Source organism: Montipora foliosa, chromosome 1 (genome assembly GCF_036669935.1).
Source record: "Montipora foliosa isolate CH-2021 chromosome 1, ASM3666993v2, whole genome shotgun sequence".
NCBI lineage: Eukaryota > Metazoa > Cnidaria > Anthozoa > Scleractinia > Acroporidae > Montipora > Montipora foliosa.
The window spans coordinates 7,054,836-7,077,335 of NC_090869.1; the positions used below are offsets into that span (position 1 = coordinate 7,054,836).

General features: G+C 39.9%; 2 protein-coding genes across 6 annotated transcripts in view; one reads left to right on the plus strand and one right to left on the minus strand.

The window, feature by feature from the left end:
* The window catches only part of LOC138012790 (E3 ubiquitin-protein ligase NRDP1-like), a 4,496-nt gene extending 1,275 nt beyond the window's left edge, over positions 1–3,221 (plus strand). Inside the window, exons 1-2 of one of the 2 annotated variants that reach the window (XM_068859713.1) lie at positions 1–254; positions 2,400–3,221. The exon at positions 1–254 is cut by the window's left edge and continues 1,275 nt beyond it. In XM_068859713.1, the coding sequence (XP_068715814.1) occupies positions 1–254; positions 2,400–2,642 (497 nt within the window). In that variant the 3' untranslated portion in view covers positions 2,643–3,221. The remainder of the gene's footprint in view (positions 255–2,399) is intronic. The other variant, XM_068859789.1, reaches the window with a different exon arrangement.
* Positions 3,189–22,500, minus strand: part of LOC138012545 (protein virilizer homolog) — a 44,459-nt gene continuing 25,147 nt past the window's right edge. For 2 of the 4 annotated variants that reach the window (XM_068859609.1, XM_068859455.1), the window contains 29 exons: positions 22,347–22,427; positions 22,114–22,188; positions 20,230–20,310; positions 18,798–18,860; positions 18,026–18,107; positions 16,898–17,007; positions 16,274–16,602; positions 15,073–15,145; positions 14,121–14,188; positions 13,927–13,995; positions 12,811–12,919; positions 12,586–12,676; positions 12,225–12,281; positions 11,613–11,708; positions 10,890–11,004; positions 9,754–9,825; positions 8,886–9,046; positions 8,539–8,601; positions 8,010–8,256; positions 7,488–7,590; positions 6,235–6,395; positions 5,721–5,842; positions 5,256–5,320; positions 4,877–5,076; positions 4,603–4,699; positions 4,407–4,515; positions 4,106–4,143; positions 3,750–3,840; positions 3,189–3,421 (listed from right to left, as the gene is read on the minus strand). In XM_068859609.1, coding sequence (XP_068715710.1) covers positions 3,334–3,421; positions 3,750–3,840; positions 4,106–4,143; positions 4,407–4,515; positions 4,603–4,699; positions 4,877–5,076; positions 5,256–5,320; positions 5,721–5,842; positions 6,235–6,395; positions 7,488–7,590; positions 8,010–8,256; positions 8,539–8,601; positions 8,886–9,046; positions 9,754–9,825; positions 10,890–11,004; positions 11,613–11,708; positions 12,225–12,281; positions 12,586–12,676; positions 12,811–12,919; positions 13,927–13,995; positions 14,121–14,188; positions 15,073–15,145; positions 16,274–16,602; positions 16,898–17,007; positions 18,026–18,107; positions 18,798–18,860; positions 20,230–20,310; positions 22,114–22,188; positions 22,347–22,427 — 3,116 coding nt within the window. In that variant the 3' untranslated portion in view covers positions 3,189–3,333. Of the gene's footprint in view, positions 3,422–3,749; positions 3,841–4,105; positions 4,144–4,406; positions 4,516–4,602; positions 4,700–4,876; positions 5,077–5,255; positions 5,321–5,720; positions 5,843–6,234; positions 6,396–7,487; positions 7,591–8,009; positions 8,257–8,538; positions 8,602–8,885; positions 9,047–9,753; positions 9,826–10,889; positions 11,005–11,612; positions 11,709–12,224; positions 12,282–12,585; positions 12,677–12,810; positions 12,920–13,926; positions 13,996–14,120; positions 14,189–15,072; positions 15,146–16,273; positions 16,603–16,897; positions 17,008–18,025; positions 18,132–18,797; positions 18,861–20,229; positions 20,311–22,113; positions 22,189–22,346; positions 22,428–22,500 lie in introns of all 4 variants that reach the window. The other 2 variants (XM_068859532.1, XM_068859381.1) reach the window with 1 other exon arrangement.

The window sequence follows — 22,500 nt, forward strand, 5'->3', positions numbered from 1 at the left end:
TGTACAAAGAAACCACTCTACAAAATCAGATTGAAGATTTGAATGCCAAAGTGGCGGAGCTATTGCGTGAAACCAAAACCCTTAAAGCACAGAAAAGTGAAGAATTACTGCGCGAGGATCCGGAGAAGAAAGAGATACTCGACTGGCTGAGAAGTTTGAAATACCAGGATGAGATTGCAGAAAGGTATTGCAGTAGTTGCAACAAGAGATATTTGTACGTCAGAAAAGACACGCTTCACTGTTTGAACGATCAGGTAAATACGATGTAAAATAGGATGGGATTGGTAAGACAAGATGATCGAGTGTTTAAATTAATTCTAAGAAAGAAATGTGGGTGATATTTTATTTACCATCGATCAAATGACTTAAAAATTAATGAAGGGAATCCGGACTGAATTCAAACTTCCGGTAGACTTTCGAAACTTGCTCTTATAGAACGCTAGGCTAAATAAATTCTGGGCAAGAAGAGAGAAAAAAAGCGTGCTTTTCTTGCGGATTTGTTAGTGGAATTTTAATCCGAATTGTTAAAATATTTCATTTGCCTTGTTTTGTATTGGTGCGCCAACGGAAATCATCACTCAAAGTCACGCAACAGTTGCTTGGGCTGTCAGAGAAACAATGGCATCGTTACAAATGACAATGTACTTCAATTAACTGTTAAGACAGTTCAGTGGCTTACATTTATAATCATTCGTCAAACAGGTCAGAATTACAGACTTTTAAAGTCGGAGTTAGTGTGTTTCTTTTCGCCAAGTCGGCAAATTACAGATATTCCGTGTCCAAAAATCTTTAGAACTATTTCATTTCCAGTGCTCAGGATGGTCCAAACTACTGAGACGAAACCACCTGTTATTGCGCAACATAATGCAATCATTTCCGTGACATAGCAGCAGGATAGCCATCTAAAAACACGCTTTATATTGTTCTTAAATGTATAATTCATGACCAACCCCATATTTTACCGGTGGAAAGATAACAGCGGTCCAAGTTGAAACTCCCCGCGATGTTAAGAAAAAGATTGCTATAACGGGTTGAGAGCTACTTTAACTTTTCCAATTTCACTTTCAAATTGGAAAACCGAGTTCATTTTAACACTTTAAAAAAGTAGCTTGGTTTCAAATGGCCCGCTTGTTGCCATGCTAACTATTTCAACCTCAATCTAAATCATCTTGTCAACTAAGTAATAACAATTTTTTTTGTCAATGCGTGAGCGAATTTTCCTGTCTTGCCCGACAACCTTGCCGGCGTTAGGACCAAAAAATAGATTTTTTTGAAGCGTTTAAACTGTTTTTGAAGTAAACAGTGTTGCTTTACAAATCAATCAATCAATCAATCGATCATTGCGGTATTGCCTGATATTTCTCTTTTGATAAGAAGCACCGCAGGCCAGCCTTACAGCGGTTATCAGTGACACGCGCCCCTCAACGACATTCTTTCATATCTCTAAAGCAAAATTTAGGTGGACATCAATCAAATGTTGCCATGACGAATTCAACTGCCGCCAAGAAAACAGGACTATTATCATGGAAACATTTGATTGACGTCCACCTAAATTTTAGTTTCGAAATATGAAAAATATTCGTTGAGGGCGCTTGTGACTGATAACCGCTGTAAGCAATGGTTCGCAGCCAGCAAAGCAATTTATTCACTGGCCTTGGTCGGTCCGTAAAGGGAAAAACTGTGCCCTTGATCTCGATCACAGTTTTTCCCTATGCTGACCTACCGGCCGGAGAATAACATATATGACCATATACTTATCACTTATTACAATTATTATTTCACTTGGCGCCATAACAGAGCTATTTGGTGATACATTGTTGAAGAGTTCTTCTAAAAGGATAAATTGGCTTCGTTTCTAAAGAAACTGTGGTGCTGCGTCGGAGGTGAAGTGAAACAGAGATATTAAACACCGTAAAGATATTTGAAAGCTGACGTTTCGAGCGTTAGCCCTGAGCGAGGGGCTCTCAACATTCATTCCTTGCAGTACGTAGGGCTATATGACCTTGTTTAATGTCCTGCCTCCAGAAAGTCTCCTGTGGCTCAGTGGTAGAGCATCCGAACCTGTAATCTCCACTCCTATTAGGAGAACTTGCACTTTCTGCGAGTTTGCCCGAATCATTAAAGTTTACCCCATGTTAATGGTTCATTCTTCGTCCACTTGCCAATTTTTAACGCAGGCAGGCTTTAAATGTTCTCAACGTAAGACTGAAACAAGCATTAGGTTCAAGTAGAGAAAACAATTTGCATCTAATTTCCATGCTATGCTCGTCCTAGCGCAATCGGGAGAATACAAGTAGGACCCAATGAGGCAACGAGGCCCAATTAGACGCGACTCTTACTCCTCGATTACTCCCTCAGTATCCCTCCCAACGCGGCGTTTTTTTTTTTTGTCTTTTCAGGTCAACCTTAGCTGCACATCTCCCAAAGAGGAAGAGGCTGTTCTTAGTCACATACGATGTTCCCGCGGGACTAAATCCCGCAGTTGGTGTTCGAGTTCCCCTGGAACAGGTCAAGGTATGGCTCGCGTTCGCTCTCAAAATGAAGAAACGTCTTTTAATAGAGCTGTGGTGGAATCATGGCGGCGAACTCCCGATGTGTCATCTTCACATTGCGATAGCCAAACAAATGCGTCCCATGAATAACTGTAAAGTAACTTGTTAGAATCGGCCTTGGGCTGGACATAATAGGAGAATGATTTTATTACTGTGTAGTACAAGGTGTAACTAGAAAGTTAAAACCACAACGGCCACTCCGCACCATGTTCCTTTGTGATGTTTCGTAACACTTCAACTCGTATCATATGGTCAAATTATCACGGAGCATGAAGTTTTGGTAGTAAGAGGAATAAGGTTCATTCATAAGTAAGATTGCCTATCGTGTGCCGACGTTCATTAAGCCATTTCCTTCGAGATGTGTTTTGGAGAGACGTTGGAGAAATGTGTTGAAAGTCGCGGTGCATGTGTAGAACCGTGTTGCTGCGACTTAAGTTTTGGGCTTACACTTCCAAAGAAAACCTAAACGATATCAAACAGCTATTGTAATAATAACAATATAGTAATGATAAACGTGTTTGTGCAAAAAAGAGAACCTTTCAGAGGAATTTTAATAGTGATAGGCTACTGTACAAATACATATTTTAAATTCGGTAAGTTTATTTAATTCAACATATTGTATGTTAACTCCCCATTGTTTTTGTTATAAATAAACTTCGCTGGCTCGCACACGGCTCTTTCTGTGCTGTTTTTTTGCAAAACATCAGCTTCCAATGTTAAACGCCTGGCAGCTTAGTCGCTCAGTCAGAGATACTCTTGAAACCAATCAAAGAGCGTTAAACTAACGCGTAAATGACCTCATATGCCTGCCCGGGTAACCTCGCCCTGTCCCTGGACGATATCCTCCAACATTGGGTGGGAGCATGAACCTAGAAAAGAGAGCTCAGTTTCAATAACCCTGCAACCTCTTCCTAGTTATTATTGTGCATGATGGTGATCATGATGCACAAGTTTGTAGGACTGTTTATGCGTCGGCTGCTGATGGACAAATTAACCCCAAGTATGACACGCATTGCTCCTTTTGTGACGTGTCTTTCGTGCTTTTGTCTTGCACAGCATTTGAAATAGCCACTCAACCAATAAGCCTGCAGACTCGGGATTATTTCCGACCGTCTTTTGTTGAAGAGTCACGTCTGGAGTGGAAACCCTGAAAGAAGCTGATTTGATTTTATCAAAAACAAAGAAAGAGTTTCCCACCTTGAGTCGTCTTTGGATTTAGGTGCGTCCCAAAATCCTCTCATCGGCTGAGGTCGACTGTAGTTCTCTCGCAATGCACCTCCTCCACCACCTAAAAACGCCACAGTCAACTTAAATCACAGATCTGCTGGTGATCCGTTCAAAAAGCCTAAAATCATTTATTCTCAGGAGAGCTGAGCCTTGCACTGCAACAATCGAATAACAAAAATATATTCTCCGTAATTTGCAACTGGTACTGGTCGCATTACGCACGCGAATTGATGTTGCCAAATTCAGCCAAAATTAAAATCGCTGCCCAAGTGTTAAGTTAGTGGACACTGCAAAAATGGACACAAGATATCCTCATGAAATGTTACCTCTGTAGGGTTGAGGCGCCTGGGAACCCCAGTCAGGTCTGTAAGGGAAACATAACTCCAGTTAATACCAATAATACAAATACACAAGTTCACCGAAATAATTCAGTAACCATTCCCCACACCTCTCCTGCACACTCATTTAACTTTAATTTGTAACGTCGGTAGTTTCATCATCAGTCTACGCTATCAATAGAAGCCGACGGTGTAGCCTCCCTGTCTCCCTGTCTCTGTACTTAGATGTTAGGAAGGCCAGATAAAAGTTACAGTCACGTCACGCCTTTTGCGTAACTGCTTAACTTACCCTCTTTGAAAGTTCCTTTGACCTGGGAATGCGCCCATTGGATGCTGCCGAGGATTACTCCAGTCAGGCCCAGTCCCGCGCATTGCTCCTTGGTTCTCCATACCAGGACCTTGAAAAAGCCAATAAACAAGACAAAGTTAATGAGCTTGGTAATTCACTAGAATACCACCAACTGAAAGGATGCAGTGTTACTGACCTTTTCGAAGAGGACCGCCCGGTATACCAGCCCAGCGACCCTGGTTTCCAAGAAACCCTGCTGGTCCGTGATCCATTGAACGACCTGATGGGGGGCCCTGAAACACGCAGAGACGACTAAAATAAAGACGTTGATCATGTTACACGGTTTTCCTTCAGGCCATCATTTCAAATACACTCCAATTCTCTGAATTGCAATTCTTGGGGTACCATAATTGAGAAATTGGTGAAAATCGAGGAACTCTGACCAACTCTTAAGAAATGAAGCAACATACCTTGGGGCCTGGCCTTCTCATAGGCTGAGAGTCCTGGGTTCCTGCAATCTCCATGGCCATGAAGTCATCAACGTGCATAGAGGGTGGACGGCTCGTGTTTTGCTTACGTGACCGAAACACGTCATTCATGCGTGGGTTACCACGTCCACGACCCATGCCTCTCATTCCACGTCCGCCTCCACGCATGGGTACTGAGGGAGCTACAGTACATAAATCAAACATTTAGTATAATTTTTGTTCAATAGAACTGTGGCATCTCTATGTTACTTATCCACAGTTTTCCAACTAATGTTGCTTCACAATTAAACTCGATTCAGGTCCGCGAAGAATTTAGCCGTGAAAAGAAAAGTACTTTAGACATTACAGACTTGCAGCAAACCTGTTTTCATTTTCTTGTTGTCTTTCCGCTGACCAGATATCAAAGGATCAAACTTTCTCTTGGTTCTGAAAAAAGAAAAACCGTAACGCGTAAATGAAACTTCCAAGCAGTCGGGAGCAATCGGAAAGCTGCTGAAAAGTGCACCAAAGGGACACCATCCCCACAGGGATGGGTCATGTGTATTGACCTAGATAAGGAAAAATAGTGCCGCATCATAGTCGCAGAGCCAAGCTTCAAAGAAAGATCTACAGTTCGAGAATTCACCTCGCTTACCAAGGTACAGATCCTCTAAACTTGACGAAAGCGCCTTCAGGAAATATATTCTTTGCTGTGCATTTACATTTTCTAGGCGACGGCGAAGAGTCACTTTTTATTGGAGCGAAATTATAAGAAATGAAGAGAAAGCACAGCTACCATCCCGTAACGGTCAACTCCTTGGCTGCCGATTTACCAGAGATAACTTACCTATGACCTTTCTTTCGAGTCGGAGAGCCTGGGGGCGAAGGGACCAGTCCTTTCTCTAATTCTGCTTTGAGGTCAAAATCCGGACAGAATTTTTCTCTTAATGAATCTACACTGCTTTTTATCTGTAAAAAAAACCAAATGCATCAATGTAATTGTTTGTTTTCTTAGCTTTAACATACTTATCATCAACTAGCGCGAACTTGGAATCGAGTCCAGTCGTTCTTGTTGGTCTTAAAATACTATAAATTTTTTGCACGAAAAAACTGAAGAAACGAACATGGCTGGTATTGAAAACCATTTCCAGAGACAGTTTGGCAAAAGCACGAGCACTGTTTTAAACTTATACATAGCCTGTTCCAGGCTACCAGATAGTCGGGGAAACGACAACAACTGCGTGGGAAAAGCGATTGGGGAAAGGCCCACTCATTTTTCGCATGCATTTTTTTTCTCTTTCCCTACTATCTGGGAGCCTAGAACAGGCTAACTTATACAAGGCTTAAAATGAAACACATACCAGATCCACCTCTGGATCAATGTCGTCGGGGGGAGGTGTGGAGTACCACAGAGTGGGGCTAACGCTTCCATCCTCAACTTCACCCTCTATAAAGACAAGTCTATCGACAAACAGAGTCTGCAGAGGTAGAGGGGATGGCAACTGAGGTTCAGTAACGTCCTCTGAAAACAAATCAAAATAAGTAAAAGGTGGTGAGTCATAAAACGAGCATGTTTATTGTTGTCCAAACTGTGCCACGACAGGGAAGGAAAGTCAAAAACGATATTGCGTAAGATATGATACAATAAAATTTATTTAGTAGGTCAGGAGCCCATGATTAGGGAGCTTAAGATCTTCGACGATGACGTCGACGAAAACGCCTCAAAACTTTTTAGCACAAATTTTTGCGGTTCTCTGCATAACGACGACTTGACATCACCAAATTTGAGGTTATGATGACAACGTGACCACGCAACAGAGAATCTTTCATTCCCTATTTTCACTCTGAAACCGCTCGTACCACTTTATTTTTAGGACACTTCGCCCACATTGTACGACGTGAATGAGATGAAAAAATCACGAAAGAATACTAGAATACTAGAGCAAAATCAAATTCATTGTATTTATGTAACGGCGTTTCTACAAACTATGTTATTTTTACAGAATTAACTATTACAGGGTAATATGAAGTGCTAGTTTTTTACCCACGTAAACCATTTAAGTGGAATTGGGTCCACACAAAGACAGAGGAAAATTCTGACCAGAGTGGGATTGAACCCACGACCCATGAGCTTTTCCCGCGAAACCAAACCTTTCCAGCCAATCACAAGACTTGAATGAGAAATTATTACCCATGTGATTGAAAATGGACACTTTGCAAGCCAAATCTTATTTAAAGGGAACATCCACTGTTTTAACAAATGTCCTCTAAAATGTTTGATGTGTACTTATAAGAAGATCTGTAACAAAAAAAAATGCATTACCTAGTGAAATTTGTGCCCATAGATCACGAAGAGTGTGTTTATACGATTTCCTAAACTTAATGATTCGTACATTGTGAGGCCTCAAAACGAGGTTGGCCTGTTGCGAGGCTCATTTGGATTATCTTTTGTATAGTCACAGCCCTTGAAGTTTCTTCCAGCCCCAACACAGTATCAAAGACACTTGACATCAAATAGAAGTTTCAAATATCATCGCAATTAGATGAAATTTCGTACATTCTAAAATCAAACTACACATCTTTTTAATACGTCTCGTTCGAGTGATTTTTGTACCTGGTTCCTTGTCGTTTTCGCCTTCTGTTTTCCCCAGCATTGCTGTTAAAACTCTAACGGCATCCAGTAAAGGCTCCAGAGCTTCGTCTTCCTTACAACTTTCCTGAAAAAAGGTGATTAAAGTAAAAAAATACTCTAAAGAATAGAACTCTGTTGAAGCGTTCTTAGAAAGCGCAAGTGCCCAAAACGACAATGGGCAGTATAACCTTCTGTCTTACTCCAACAACTTTTACGAAAAATTGCAAATAATAGTAATAAATGTAATTAACTGACCCCTTCCTTCAGGGGCTTTTCAGGGACAACGAAAAAAAAAACCTATCCGAAAAAAAACTAACCGAAAGCCAAAAATCCCAAATGGATGGAGGCTGGGACCCATCGGCTACTTGGAAGCGCAACTAAAAAGTTAAAACTGGGGAAAAACCAAGAGACTCCAACTTGTCGTCAGAGCAGAAACTCAGGATTTCAATGGTGGCACCCCGTTCCCTCTAATATTCGCTTACTTACAAGGCAATTTACTCAAACCTCAAGTCTTTTCTCCAGGGTTTTAAGCGGTCCATCTTCGGCTGAGGTGTCAAATTTAAGGAAGTTTCTCAACTGAGTTGCACTGATACTAATTTCGGTGGTTCGTTTCAGTGATTCTCCTTCCAAAACTTCGTCATCCTGTTCTGCAGGTAAAACCTCAGCCGTGTCGGCTTCCGGTAAGAGGAGCTGTAACAGTTCGATTGTTGTTGATAATGTTGACAGATGATCTGGCCCAGGAATGCTGTTTCTGCATAAGAAAGAAAAATTGAAACAGACTTTTTTCCTCAGTTTCCGCCTTAGGTTGACAGTATTGGCTGCATGACATTCTACGGATAAGGATATACACTTGTTTAAATAAGTCAATTAAGTCAACGCGGCAAGTAAGTTATTACCCGACATTTCCAGTGTGTAAACTTTCCGGTGATGGTCCCCATCCTTTACTTTCTAAGTTGTATGGATGAGGAATAAGCAAAAGCGTATTTAAATAGAAAACATTCCTATCAATAATACAGCAACTGGAATCACTCACTCAAAGGAGGTAGAAAGTCTTTTCAAGAGTCGATAGAAAACTTCACTGTTGTTCTCAAGGGCTCTGCAAAAAAAAAAAAACAATATTTATCCGAGGAAATAACATTTTTATCTTTGATACGTAGAACGCCACGAAACGCAACTAAACCGAAGAGTTCGCGAGCGTAAAGGTATCGAATAGTTGAGAAATTTTTAGCAATACGAAAGGAACAAATTTACCGACCTCTATTGGTCATTGACAGTGATCAAGGTAAGAGGAATAAACTACATTCTATATTGAAGCGGCATACTTATTAATAGTGTAACTTTGTTGTGAATAACTTAGGACAATGCTATATTCGTACATACGTTTTCTGGTGGTAGACGCCATAGTTATGTTCTGTCAAAGTCAGCAAGGTTCTCAGTGCTAGAAGAATTGTGGCAAAGGACTGCTTTTCTGATCCTATGTGTTCCAGTAAAGCAGCACAAATCACTTCCAGCATCTCCTTGTCTGGTAACGTATTTGCCAACTGAAACAAATTGAGTGCATTCTATAACAAGACCTCGGTATTTGCGGTCAATGAAATTTAGCTTTTGGTTACAGCGAGGAAATGGCATCGAGGCGCCTGCGCAATGCGCAAGGGTGCCTACCACGCCATCTAATGGATACACACTAGACACTAGACAGTTGTCATCTATCGGGCCTCCCACCACTGCGAGCCGGGGTTCAGTTCTGGCCTCGGCCAGCAAGTGGGCTGAGTTTCAGTGGATCTCAACCTGACTCGAGAGTTTTTCTCCGGGTACTCCGGTTTTCCTCCCTCATCAAAATCGACTCACAGCTAATTAACATCTAGCTGTGGTGCTGTCCTCCGACATCAAAACATGGACTGTATAGCGGCAGCCAGAGGCGCCTTTGTATGCTTTCAGCCCTATGTCGTGAGCCGCGCCCTTCGCAATTCAGTCCTCGACTGCAAGTAAGGGTGATTAGCACTAGCAATATTTATTTATTTATTTATTTATTTATTTATTTATTCCAGGCGGTTTTCGAAGCCTGATTAGCGGCGATTTCTATCGCGCACCCTGCTACACCGCTACTGTCAAGGTACACGAAATTCATTTCAGTGAGTTTGAATCCAATTTTTTGCGGTGATATCGCGGAGACGCCACACGTACGCACGATAGCGAGAAAACTCGGCATGGATGTAACAAAAAAAAGCCTTAGCGCGTAGCGACTTACATGTTGGTCGGTGAAAGGAGTTTGAAACGGTATTAGACTCACAGTGGGATCACATAACGACTGGACAATGGACTGAAAAGCCAAAAAACAAACAAACAATTAAACAAAGGAAGAAATTTTGCGGCTGTGTTGCTTCATAGGTCAGTAGGTAGAGCACTGTAGCGGCATCGCAGAGGGTCATCGGTTCGAATCCCGTTGGAGCCATCTGAGACAATTCATTAAATTGTCCAGATAAGTGCGGATCATTTCACTCTTTCGTCTGCAGCCCGCACTTCAAATATATACATCACGCAAACGTGGAATCCTCATCCGCAGCGCGGCATGCACGTTTTGGCAATTCTGGCCTCGCGAACGCAAGCTCTTGTTTGTCTCACAGGACTCTATTATCACTTTCACTTTTTTTATTATCAAACTAAAAGCAGGGATTTCTTACTGTGCTGGTTGAAGGCAACAGGCAACATGAGATGGGTTCAATCCATGAGGCAATGTGGCCCAGTGGTTAGGGCGCTTGCCTTGAGATCCGGGGAACCCGGGTTCAAGACATGTTCTGGCCACTGGTTGAATTTGTTCCTGGTAGACCCTGGTTCAACTGCACTTGTAAATAGCCAACTACCTTGCCTCCGGCCAGTTGGGATTCTTTGAAATTGTTGATGCATGTTCTGTTCTGTCGTGGTTGTGTTCATCGGCCCTGAAAAGCCCCTATGGGTGGGTGAGTGGCCAATTAAGGACGCTCGCGCCCGAAATGTTTCCACGTAAAGATTTTTTAAAAACTTGCCACGCAGAAAGGTAATGATCTACTTTTGCCAAAAAGGCAAAAAAAGTGGGGGGTTATAGTGCTCGTTTTCGAGAAAAGGTGATTTTTAGAAGCTTGCGTTATTTTAAGACGATCTTATAAGATCTTATAAGAAAAAGCTATACATTAGTGAAATTTAGATCAGGTCAACGTATTGGTCAACGTACTAAATTCAACATAACTAAATAAAATTTCGCCGCTGATGTCTTTTTCTAAGATGAAATAGACCTAGAAAAACGATACATATTAGTCTAGGAAAGAAAATGTCGGCCGCACGAGAGCATAAAAGGCGAAATATTTGTAACTTTCTCTGCGCCAAAGCAAAAGAACATGAGCTGCTTACCACCACGCAGTATTGTGATCTAGACACGGTTTGATTCTCCGAATCGCCTTTTATACAGGACAACATCGAAGGCAAAAGATTGGGGAAGAGCAGGTCATCGTTTTTGGCATTTCCACTGTCAACAAAACATACAATAACACTCGCCTCAATTTATTTTTAAAGTGTTTCCTTTTTAAAAGTCATCGAGGCATATTTTTTAGGAAATAACCAGGTCAGGAGACCAATTCTTCTAAGAACAAGATAAGAGATGGGAGTGTCAATAATGCCTTGTCACATGACGTCACCATGACTTTGCCAATGTCCCTAAACAAACAAATATATCGACCATGTCGCTGATGTCCCAAAGTTACTCTACGGGAATCGAGTCCCATTCTGCTAAAAACAATTTCCTTTCTTTTGAATTAAAAAAAGATGGCCATTGATCACGTGAGTAAGAAACAATATACCGTAAGCCGTAAGTCCTCCAATAAACCCCCTTCCCCTCAGGTGTCCAGAAAAAGTGACAATTGCTTAAATTGGCCAGAAAAGTGTGAGGATTACTTCTCCCTTTCGTCTATAATCCGCACTTAAAAAACATACATCTATTTCATAAAAAAAAAACCTCTCCCAAATTTCAACATGAGAGGGAGCTGGAGAAACAATCTACCCGGTCGTGAAAAGGTCTTAAATTTCTAAATTCTATCAATGTGTGAAAAATCAGGTTATGGTTTCTTCAATACTTACCTAGTTTTCAAAAGTTGAAGAAGGGAAACTTTGACAGCTGGTTGTGATGATAGGTAAGCCAGCAAAGTCATAATGCGGACACCTCCCGTGGTACAACTTTGGAAACAACAGGAATTAATTTTAAAAAACGTAAATCAGCAGCAAAAAAGAAGATAGTATTAAATAAAGGTAATAACATGGAAAGTAAAGACTGACGTGCATGCAAAAAAAATCATACTAAAACAAAAAAATGAAAAAGTGTGCTTCTTTGAGTGCGTCATCTCCTGGAGGTGGGAAACTGAAGTAACCCCAAAGAGACCAAACTCGTTCCGGGGATGTCCCTTCTCCCTTTTTGTACGAGGTCGCCGGGGAAAAAAAAAATAACCAAGGTATGAGGAAATACCAGGAAGGATTACGTTTTTGCTAACGTTGGCAGTGTGGCATTTATATTTGAACAGACTTAACTGATTAGAGTGTAATGTGAAGTGCTCAGATGGTTCATATGGGGCCACGGTAGAAACGTAGCACCTCACATTACACTCTAATCAGTTATGAGGAAATACAGAAAAGCAAGAAATAATGTGCGGAAACAGCTCAGTGGTTCTAAATTCCACTGCCATTCAACAGTCTTACCTATTTTCCTCCCCTTCTGATTTTCCCATCTCACTGTCCAACGTTTCCAGAAGTGTTCTGATAACGAGAAAGCAACGGCAAATTAATGAAACGGTTTACGGCTTTAATGATCGGTAAATTTAATTTACCAAAATCTTGAAGTAATCTTGTCTTATCAATCCTAACGGAATCGAATCCGCTAATTGAGCAATGGATGGATCTTATATTTTGACCATTCGCAAACGAAAGACATAATAATATCCACTGACATGGCGACGCAAAAGCACGCATTCCGCGATTGGCGCAAGAAGACTCGAGCGACCAAATGAGAATAAGTTTTTCTCCGTAGCAATGCAAAACCAATAGAGAGTGAGAGTCCAACCTGACAATATTGAAAGCTGTGGGAGCAGACAGGTCTGAGAGTTGAGAGCAAACTCTTCTCATGACCTGCTGAAGACTGTGGCACGCTGATCCTAAGCAAAAACACAGAAAAACAAATGAATGAAAGATCTTAGGAAAGAACAAACTTAATCGCCTTTGCAGCGTACGTTCCGCAGTAATTCATTCACAATACATGTAACTTTGTTTTCACAAGGCACAGGTTTACCTGCTAAATCTTTGAGTATTCCCTGCAATTCAGTACTAAGCGGATTCAGATGAGCACTCCACATCCGCCTGTGGTTCATTACTTGGTTTGCTTCTTCTTGGGGCATGTCCTAGAAATGATAATGACCACGAACTTGATCAGCAATCCCCGGAGAGGAGTGGGGGGTGCGGGAAGAAGAGGGGCATGGGACTTTTTCATGAACAAACAACCCATCTTTCACCCCAAATTTATCTGATATACACAATTGCAAATTTCTTTGAATTTACTATTATCGTTAATTTAGGAAACTGTGTCCCAGGACTTGTGGGAAATTGTCATATTTGTTTGAAAAGACAAACCAAGTGTATGGACATAGGACTCGAACCTGGGAATATTGATTAATTTTACCCGTCACCCAAGCACTTGACCACCACACCGCTAGGTGCTCAGGGACATTATTCTACGTATTATTAATTTGATAATGCTCTGTTATCACTCGGCAACAAAAGCTAACAAACAATATTAAACACTATAAAAGGTCGGTTGGCAAACTTCACGACAAAGCTAAACTTCGATAAATAAATCTTTATTTTGAGAGACTGGTGTCTTGATCTTCGGTGGTGAAGTGGAGTGAAGATGAGCTGAAACTCCGGGTTCAAATCTCAGGTATGATTTTATCTTCCTTTTTTGTTGTCTCTGCTACCACAAGTCCTAGGACACAGCGCCCAAATTTATCTGATATACACAATTTAGAGCAAAGTGGCAATTGTGTATATCAGGGGAGAACAAAACGTATCAGAAGTCACGTCCACTAGTTTGGTTGCTCTACCTGTAAGCTGTAGGAGTCTCGTAAGAGCTGGCTAATAAACTACACTCGGTTGACAACCGTCCCGCATTTCGCTAGGGCTGAAAAGACGAAAGGCGGCATTCGTATAATGACTGTAATCGAGACAGCGAGGTTAAGGTCGGTGAAGAATAAAAATGTAATGACAAGTAAAACAGATAAGCAATAGTCCTAGTTTCTTCATAAAGAGGCCTCAAAAAAGTAGAATGGAATACATCTCATTGCTATTTTCATTGATGGCAATTAATCATCACAAAACACATTTGATAGCTAAAAGCCTGCGTTCAACAAACCTCCAATGAGCGGATAGGCAAAGGTATCGGTAACAGCTCAGACAGCAACACAAGACCACCCAGAAAGGCCTATTCACAAAAAGGAAAATGATAAAAAAAAAAAAAAAGAGGAAGAAAAAGATGTAACAGAAGCATGTGGGTAAACAATTATTCAGTGATAAGCTTTCTGTGATTTAATTGAAGCTTTCACTTGCCTGGGGAGCGGATGTAGTATATTCAAGGAGTTCTTTAAGCATCAAAGACCAAATACTCTCATTTATTGCTGTAAAGGAATGAATGAATGAGTGAATGAACTTATTTAAGTGTCGAGGTATTTAGCTAAATATAAGCTAATTGTGGACACTAAAAGAACATTCCAAATACAAAACAAGTAGGAAATGCTATGAGCTAACACTCTAAAATATTTACAAATTTAAAATTGCTTAATTCAGAGAAAATCTAAAATCTAAAATATTTACAAATTTAGAATTACTTAGTTTCGACTAATCTAAATTATTGACAAGTCCATAATTACCAAGATCTAACAGTTAATTATGTCTCATCGTTCAGGAGGTCCTTGCTAAGGAGCAGAACAGATTCTCATTGTTCTTAATGGGCACAAACGTTTGATTAAGAGAACAAATTCTTACCATTCTGAAAGAATTCATAATTGAAACGTACTTTCCTTCCAGTGGGAGGCGCGGTGGCCTCATGCTTAGTGTGCTCGACCCCTCAGCGAGTGGACCAGGTTCGGGTCCTAGCCGGGGACATTGTGTTGTGTTCTTAGGCAAGACACTTTACTCTCACTGTGCCTCTCACCACCCAGGTGTATAAATGGGTACCAGCGAATTTAATGCTGGGGGGTAACCTTGCGATGGACTGGCATCCTATCTACCGGGATAAGCTCCGGCCTAATGGGCCTCCTGGCTTGTATGCAGAGACTTTACCTTTTACTTTCCTTCTAAGGTGATTGCAAGTTTGGGACTGTACACGTGTAAAATATGGGAGAATTATTACTTTCGAGTCTATTAATTAAGTCCTTGTCAAAAAAAAAAAAAAAACTACATGTACCTAGCAGCAAATGCTTTCCCCCTGGGCAGTGCTCTAAAAAAGAGGTAGTTTTATCAGGATTCTCTTGTAGATAATTATTCTAAGTTTAATAAGTACCTTCTTCATGATCAGCAGACTGGACAACAGGTCTTGTAAATGTCATAAAAACACTGACAATTTCACTCTGAATCTAAAAAAAAAGTAATAATTTTGCAACCACTACTAAGAGACTAAAAGAGGTTGATTAATGAATAACTAAATGCAGTTAATATTCAATTTTTATTTTCAATATTATTGATGCCTGCAACTATGAAAAGGGTCATTATGTGAAAAGGCTTTCTGTGTGAAATACACCTTATTCCAAAATGGCTGTTATTTAGTATTCTTTTGTTTGCTTGAAAATTAGCCCTTGTTGCCTCGTTCTTAAGCTGAAATTCAAAAGATTATTTAACCTTGAACAAGGTAACTAGGGCTAATTTGCAAACAACCATTACAAAAAAGGTGGTGGCTGAGCCCCGGGCTGCCATGCAAGAGGTCGCGAGTTGGACCCCAGCTGGACAACACTCAGGGTCTTTAAATAACTGAGAAAGTGCTGCCTTTGTAATTTCATCTGCAAATGGTTACATTTGCAGATGGAGGCAGTGTGGCCCAGTGGTTAGGGCGCTTGCCTTGAGATCCGGAGACCCCGGGTTCAAGACCCGCTCTAACCACTCATTGAATTTGATCCTGGTAGTCCCTGGTTCAACTTCCCAGCTGCACTTGTAAATAGCCAACTGGTTTGCCTCCGGCCAGTTGGGATTCTTAACAGTTGTTGTTGTTGTTCTGTTCTATCATTTCGTTGTGTTTGGCCCTGAAAAGCCCCTATGAAAAGCCCCTATGGGGAGCGGTTAATTAAGTATGTATAGTATGTATGTACATTCTCTAGTCTTCTCGGATAAGGACTATAAACCGCAGGACCCATCTCACAACCCTTCAATGTTCATAAACTCTGTGGGACGTAAAAGAACCCACACACTTGTCCCAAAGAGTACGGCATGTAGTTCCCAGTGTTGTGGTCTGTCTTCTGTAGTGTATCATGGTTGGGAGGGTAAATGCGCAGAGATAATAGCTACACCAAGCTACTCTAAAATCCCATGATAATTATGATATATGATGATATGAGGTTTATTGAGCAACACATTGTGGCTACTAATTTCGTACAGCTTTTCTGACTTCCTTGGAAGATTCAAAGTGATCCATACAACTTGCTTAACTTTAGAAATAAAATTTTAATTTCATAACCAATTCCTAAAAAACCTTTCCTGCTGTCTTCCCATACCTGGTGAGCAAGGCTGCTAAGTTGTCCAGTCATCGGTGCAGAGCACATAACAGTATGCAGAACCATAAGTGACTTCATTAACCTTGTATCCTTAAACTGATATTTGCCATTGTTTAGAAGTTGCTCCAACATTGTCGTCACCAACGCTAAGAGTGGTGTTATCATGGAAACCATAACTAAGGGTGGCCCTATATGCAGGGGCTGTCCCTGTCTCCATGGTCGCAGGAGAAACTCCCCTAGTTTCTGAAGAGTGGTGATGAAGACATCCATCGCATTTGCAGAGAAGAGCTCAATGCAGGCTAAGTTTTGGTTGAGATCTTTCTGAACCACTTTGAAAAGAAATATAGAACATAATTATTTGTTAAAAGTTTATTAAATCTCCACTTGTACAAGGAGTAGCCTTTCAGGGTGAAGGAAAGAAAACATGCAAAAAAAAAAGATATGTAAGGGTGACAAACGGCAGACGACCCACCAGTTGCCAATTAGTATTACAAGCTAGGGAATAAATACAAACTAAATCTGTTATTCAAAGGAGAACTTCCTGACTAGAGGAGCCATGAATTTCAAATCTGGCGCATTAACCACGCTGTTTTTGCACTCAAATGTGATGAATGTCTAACTCACCTTCATCAGAGCTTGAGTCATCAGCCAAACAGCCAAGATGTCTAAGGATCCTGAGAGCCATTAGAACTCCACAACCTGCACTGGGAGTCGTGTTCACCTCATCTACATGACTTCAGACAAAAAATAAAAAGTAAAAGTATTAGGGGAAATAACGATGGAGACAGGAGCGGCAGTGACAAAGATGATGATTTTTTAACCCATGACTCCCAGGGGTTCCCCATTGACAAGTAAAGTCGTCTCACGTTAGACAGAGTAAAATACTAAGTCTGGCCGGTTTAAGCCAGTTTGGACGTCAAAGGGTTAATTAATGGGGACAGTGAGTGATTAAAAGAAAAGATTATTCAATAGTATATTTAATGAAAGAATACACCACCTGTTTTTTTTAGAATTTCTTCTTCATTATAACTTTTTGCTATTTCATAATATTAGTATTATAATTGTAAATTCCATAGTTAGTTAACTGCATCTGAAAAGCCCAGTCAAGGGAGACTCAATAAAATGTATATAAGCCGTATGCATGTACAGTATGATGATAACAGGTATCTACTTGTAGTTCCCTCTTTTTCACGAGACAAAATCCCTTAAGCTCCACTTTAAGTACTGATTACAAAACACATCACTTCCGGTTAATCTTCCTTCAAACACATTAATGTTTTTTCAACATGTGCTCTCTAAGAAAACAGTATGGTTGCTTCTCTGATTAAAAAGAACATTCCCTTTCAAGGTACATACCTACCTTGAAAACCAATGTGTAGTTTACAATTATATAGAGCAGTTTTCAACTGAGTGTTGTAAAACCAAAACCAAAGTAATTACTTTGGCCAATCAAAAAGGAAGGAGACAATCCAGTAAACCAATCAAAACTTGAAGTAATTACACGTACCCGAGACAAAGCGTGGGAAAATGTGCACGCGCGAGCCATGATTGGTTTTGGTTTCACTTCTGATTGGTTGAAAAAATGGCACGAGAACTTTGAACCAATCACTGAGTGAAGTAATGCAAAACCAAAGTAATTATCTAATTACTTTCGACACTCAATTGAAAACCGCTCTATACCTACCTTGAAAACCAATGTGTACTTTACAATTATATAATATTTAACTGGTGTTTGTGTATGGTATGGTTTACCTTTTGACAAATTCCACCAATTTGCCAATACTTGTCATGTCAAATGTGATATCCTTGAGTGCAACTAACCAGTGACTCAGTTCTGTAAGTGAGGTATCTGCATCAACTGGACATTTGGAAGCAAAGTATACAGTTGTATATACATTACGAAACTACTGCTAAGAGGTTTTTACAACAGTCTTGTTTCTTTTATAACAACATGGGTAGCAAATTATTCCCTAATTTTGGCGTTTCAGCGTTAATTTATAATTTCACATGTGAATTACAATGTTGCCATGGCAACTTTTCCTACAGTGTCAAAATGGCGTCCAGGTTTGAAAATTAATTAAGGAGTAATTTGTCACCCATGATATTAACAGCTAAGCAAATGGTATACTCTTGAAATTGGGAAATATTTAATTTTTGTTTTGTCCAAAATCAAAGTATTTGATTATGGACAAAATGTGGGTGATTAGGAAATTAGGAAATATTTAATTTTTGTTTTGTCCAAAATCAAACTATTTGATTATGGACAAAATGTGGGTGATAATTTATTATTCCCTTATTTCGTTCATCACAATTTGATTAACCATACTAACTGCATATCATTACTTTGTGCCCTCTGCACTGCTCCACTTGCTACACCCTTCCTAATTCAAGAAATCTCACTTACGTACAGGAAAAAAGCAACCCAAAGAAAAAAAAACAGACAGGACAGAATCCTTGACTCTGAGTATTAACAAACACTTGACAATGCCTGCCGCAGGAGAGAAACAGTATTGGAATTTCTTACCTCTTTCTGTGATAGCTAAGAGTCTGGGACCCAGTTTGGAAAACATTTCTACATTTTCAGACACTGAAATATCAGTAAAACAAAACATCAGCATCGACACTAAGCAAGCACCTTTGTAAATTCTTGTACTGGTAACTGTTGCAAGAGACAGCAATGGAGAAGCATTACAAAGACATTGCCACATTTGAAACAAGATATCAAGAGTTACTTTCAAGAAACAGACTGTTCCTATCAAGGGTATCCACCAACACCCAGATGTAATTGACTAAGAGTCGATTTTCTATTATTATCATGGTAGATTATTGGACTATTATTAGCTTAGATTATTATCTTTACGATTTGTATTTAATTAAAGACAAAGTAATTCATATAAACAGTTACTAGAGAAACTGGGTACTGTATCTTTGTACAGACAAAAGCTACTGAAAATTGCATCCACAGTCTACAAGCTACTAAACCATGATGACAATGTTCCCCAAACATTGAAGAATCTTCTTCAGCCAAGAATCAACACATACAAGCTACGAGGTGAAGACATCTTAACCCTACCAACGGCCATCACTACCAAGCAAGTTCTAAAGTCACGCAGATACCTGGCCCCAAAGATAATTATGAAATGCAATACCAGACAGTCTTAGAAAAGAACCAGGGATAAACAGCTTTAAGAAATATTTGATGAAATTGGACCTTTTGCATACTGAACTATAATATCCTGTTTTTGACTACGCTCTTTTATCTTAAGTTGAAAACTGGTGGAGGCGTGATCTAAACCATGAAAACAATCTGCTGAACACAAGGTATCACAATGTTCAGAATTCTGCAGATGTTTGTCACGACTTGTGTTCAGCAAATTGTTTTCATGTTTTAGATCACGCCTCTACCAGTTTTCAACTTAAGATAAAAGAGGCTATTCATCTTTAGAGAGAACAACCCTCTTTGAATCAACAATTACCCCATGTGAACCTTAAACTCTCCTTTTAATTCCCACATTTTTACGCTATACTTCATTCCATTGTTACTATTTTTCACATCAGCATTTTCTATTTATTATAAATTCAGCTTCCATCGCTTTGTATTCTGACTACCTGAGGATAGCAGAAGTTTCTGTCGAAAGAGGTTTTATAAACTCAAAGGTTTCGTCATTTTCTTAGATACTGGCAAATTAGTCATATATATGGAGCTAAGCGTACTTGACCATGTTAAAAATAAAGGTTTACTTACTTACATTATTAGCATGAGAGCAGGTGGGATCCCAAATAATACCTGAAATTTGATTGGCAAGTTTGCCTTTGGCCTGTTTCCATGCACTGCAGTTAAGTCTTCTGACACAATATTTTTTCAATAATATTACATGTTTGGGCCTCCTAGCCATTGAATATCTCATATATTTACTTCTTTAGCAACACAACAAGCTGCAATAGTTAGTGCTTACATTTCACAGTTAGGAGAATCAAAACAGTTGCATATCTTGTGGATACACACTTTTTAAGCTTGGCATCATCTTCTGCATTTCCTACAAAAAAGTACAATCAAGTTAGGTCAAAAACCGCATGCAAAATTCATCTGTGTTTGAAGCTTGAAGCTGGCAGAAGCAAAAAAAATCAAAGTACCAGTACTGGTTAATATCGGAGCTCAGGTGCACAAAGTGCGCCAGCGGAGCACCATGGGTAAGATATTTGGGGAAATCTTTTGATGCAAGAAATTTTGGTTATGACATCAGCATACGCCCGTCCATCCGCTCATACAGACTGTCAGGGTGGTGGAGGTGGGTGGGCAAGACAGCCTCTGGGGACGGGAGTGTTTGGGCAATTTACGTTGTAATTACAATAAAGGAAATAATAATAATAATAATCAATAAGCCCAACATGGCGGCCATTTACAGTGTACATATTTGGCATTGGACATTTATGTCATGGTTAATTGACACCTGTCAAGATAAGGTATCCACTGAACCAGTCTCGCGTATCCATATCACAGGCTCAACTTTAGAGCTCATCAAGGTCAGCTGTTTTTGACCTTTGACCACTGACCAGGCACTGGTTTTCAATTGGATCACAGGCTCAAGCTAGGTTAACTTCTTGTAATCAGGACACCTAAACATAAATGACGCTCAATTTCTTGCACGCTTTCTGTGGCTCAACATGGCAACATGGTCATACTACATCAACTAAAGCTCTTAACAGTCAACGATTTACGGAAAATGGTTTGGAAAATATTTTTTTCCTGCATTTTTTTCCGGTTTCAATCCAAGTTTGATATATATAGCTATGGTCAGGACTGCACTGGTGGCTACGTAGTTATTCAAGTCAAGCATCGGAGGGATATAAACTTAAAGCTGAATGTTTCTTCTTAATTTGTTTAGAGCTGCATTTTGCTCTGTATTGCAATTTTTGGCATATCTTTAGAGGATTTTTAATTCTGAAGCTGGTAAGGTTACATGATGCCTGGACGACCTATGACAGAAGAGCAGAAACAAAAGAAATTGTTTTAGATTGTTTTGTTTTGTTTGGTTTGGTTTTCTTCATTTGATTTTGATTGCTTTTTGTCAAGGCTAAACAAAAAAAAATCAAAATTGTTTTAAATTAAAGGTATTACAATTGAACACACTGGGAACTCTGAGCCCCAGATGGGATTTGAACCCACGACCCTCTGTGATCTAGTATAGATGCTCTAACCACTGAGCTACTGGAGACTCTATGGTGAGCAAGGGTGAATTAATGTGGGTATTTGACTCGAGCTGCATCACACAGCCACAGGGTCAAATAGCGACTGACAGCATAGCTCATAACTGCATTGCACAGTCACATCGTGAGCATCACTGAAATCCAGTTGCCTGACAGTGTATTTCTGTGAACGATGCAGCCAACCAACCACCAAAGTGATTGAATATGCGAGAGAATGATTAACATATTAAATGAGGTATTACAATATTATTGAACCCACTAGGAACTCCGAAAAATCCGAGCCCAGATGTTGTTTTGTCCCGTAAATTCATTGTTTAAGTAAGGCCAGTAAGAAAAAATGACCCGGAAGCTCCACTTTTAGGCTTGGCTAAATCTATAATTTATATTACTTATTAATGTAACTATTATACTGCATGAAGAAACCCAACTGCAGAGCAATATTACAGTAATTGGCTCTTCACTACACATTGTAAAGTTGAGTTTAGAACCACTGGAAGAATTCAGTACTGTTGCTAGTTAGAGCAGAGTTTGAATAAGGAGCACCTGTGTGGAAATCTATCACCCTGATCATTATGCCAGCAACCGGCTACAATCTTTTACCATATCTTTGAAGAACTGAATCCTCCACAAACCTGTTGACTCCACAAAAGGAAGCAAGGACCTGAGATTTGTGTCCAGGCTGAGGACAGAAACAACAGCAGCTTTACCTGGTGAGAATAAAAACATAACCACACAATATCATTATACAAATCAAGTGATGTTGTAACTTCAAAAATAAAGCATGTGAACATTTAAAAAAATGAACAATAATTTGACATCTTATACTCTCACAACCAAAACAAATGACGATTACATGTAATCTCACCAATGGCAGTAAATGTCATGGAGTAGAGAGTGTGTAAAGTGGACAGAATGTCTGCACCATCCATGTCATTTGTCAGTAAACCTTCAACAAATACAGAGCTGTATTAGCTGTAAATTGATATCGTTTTTCTATGACAAAACCAACACTTCTTTAT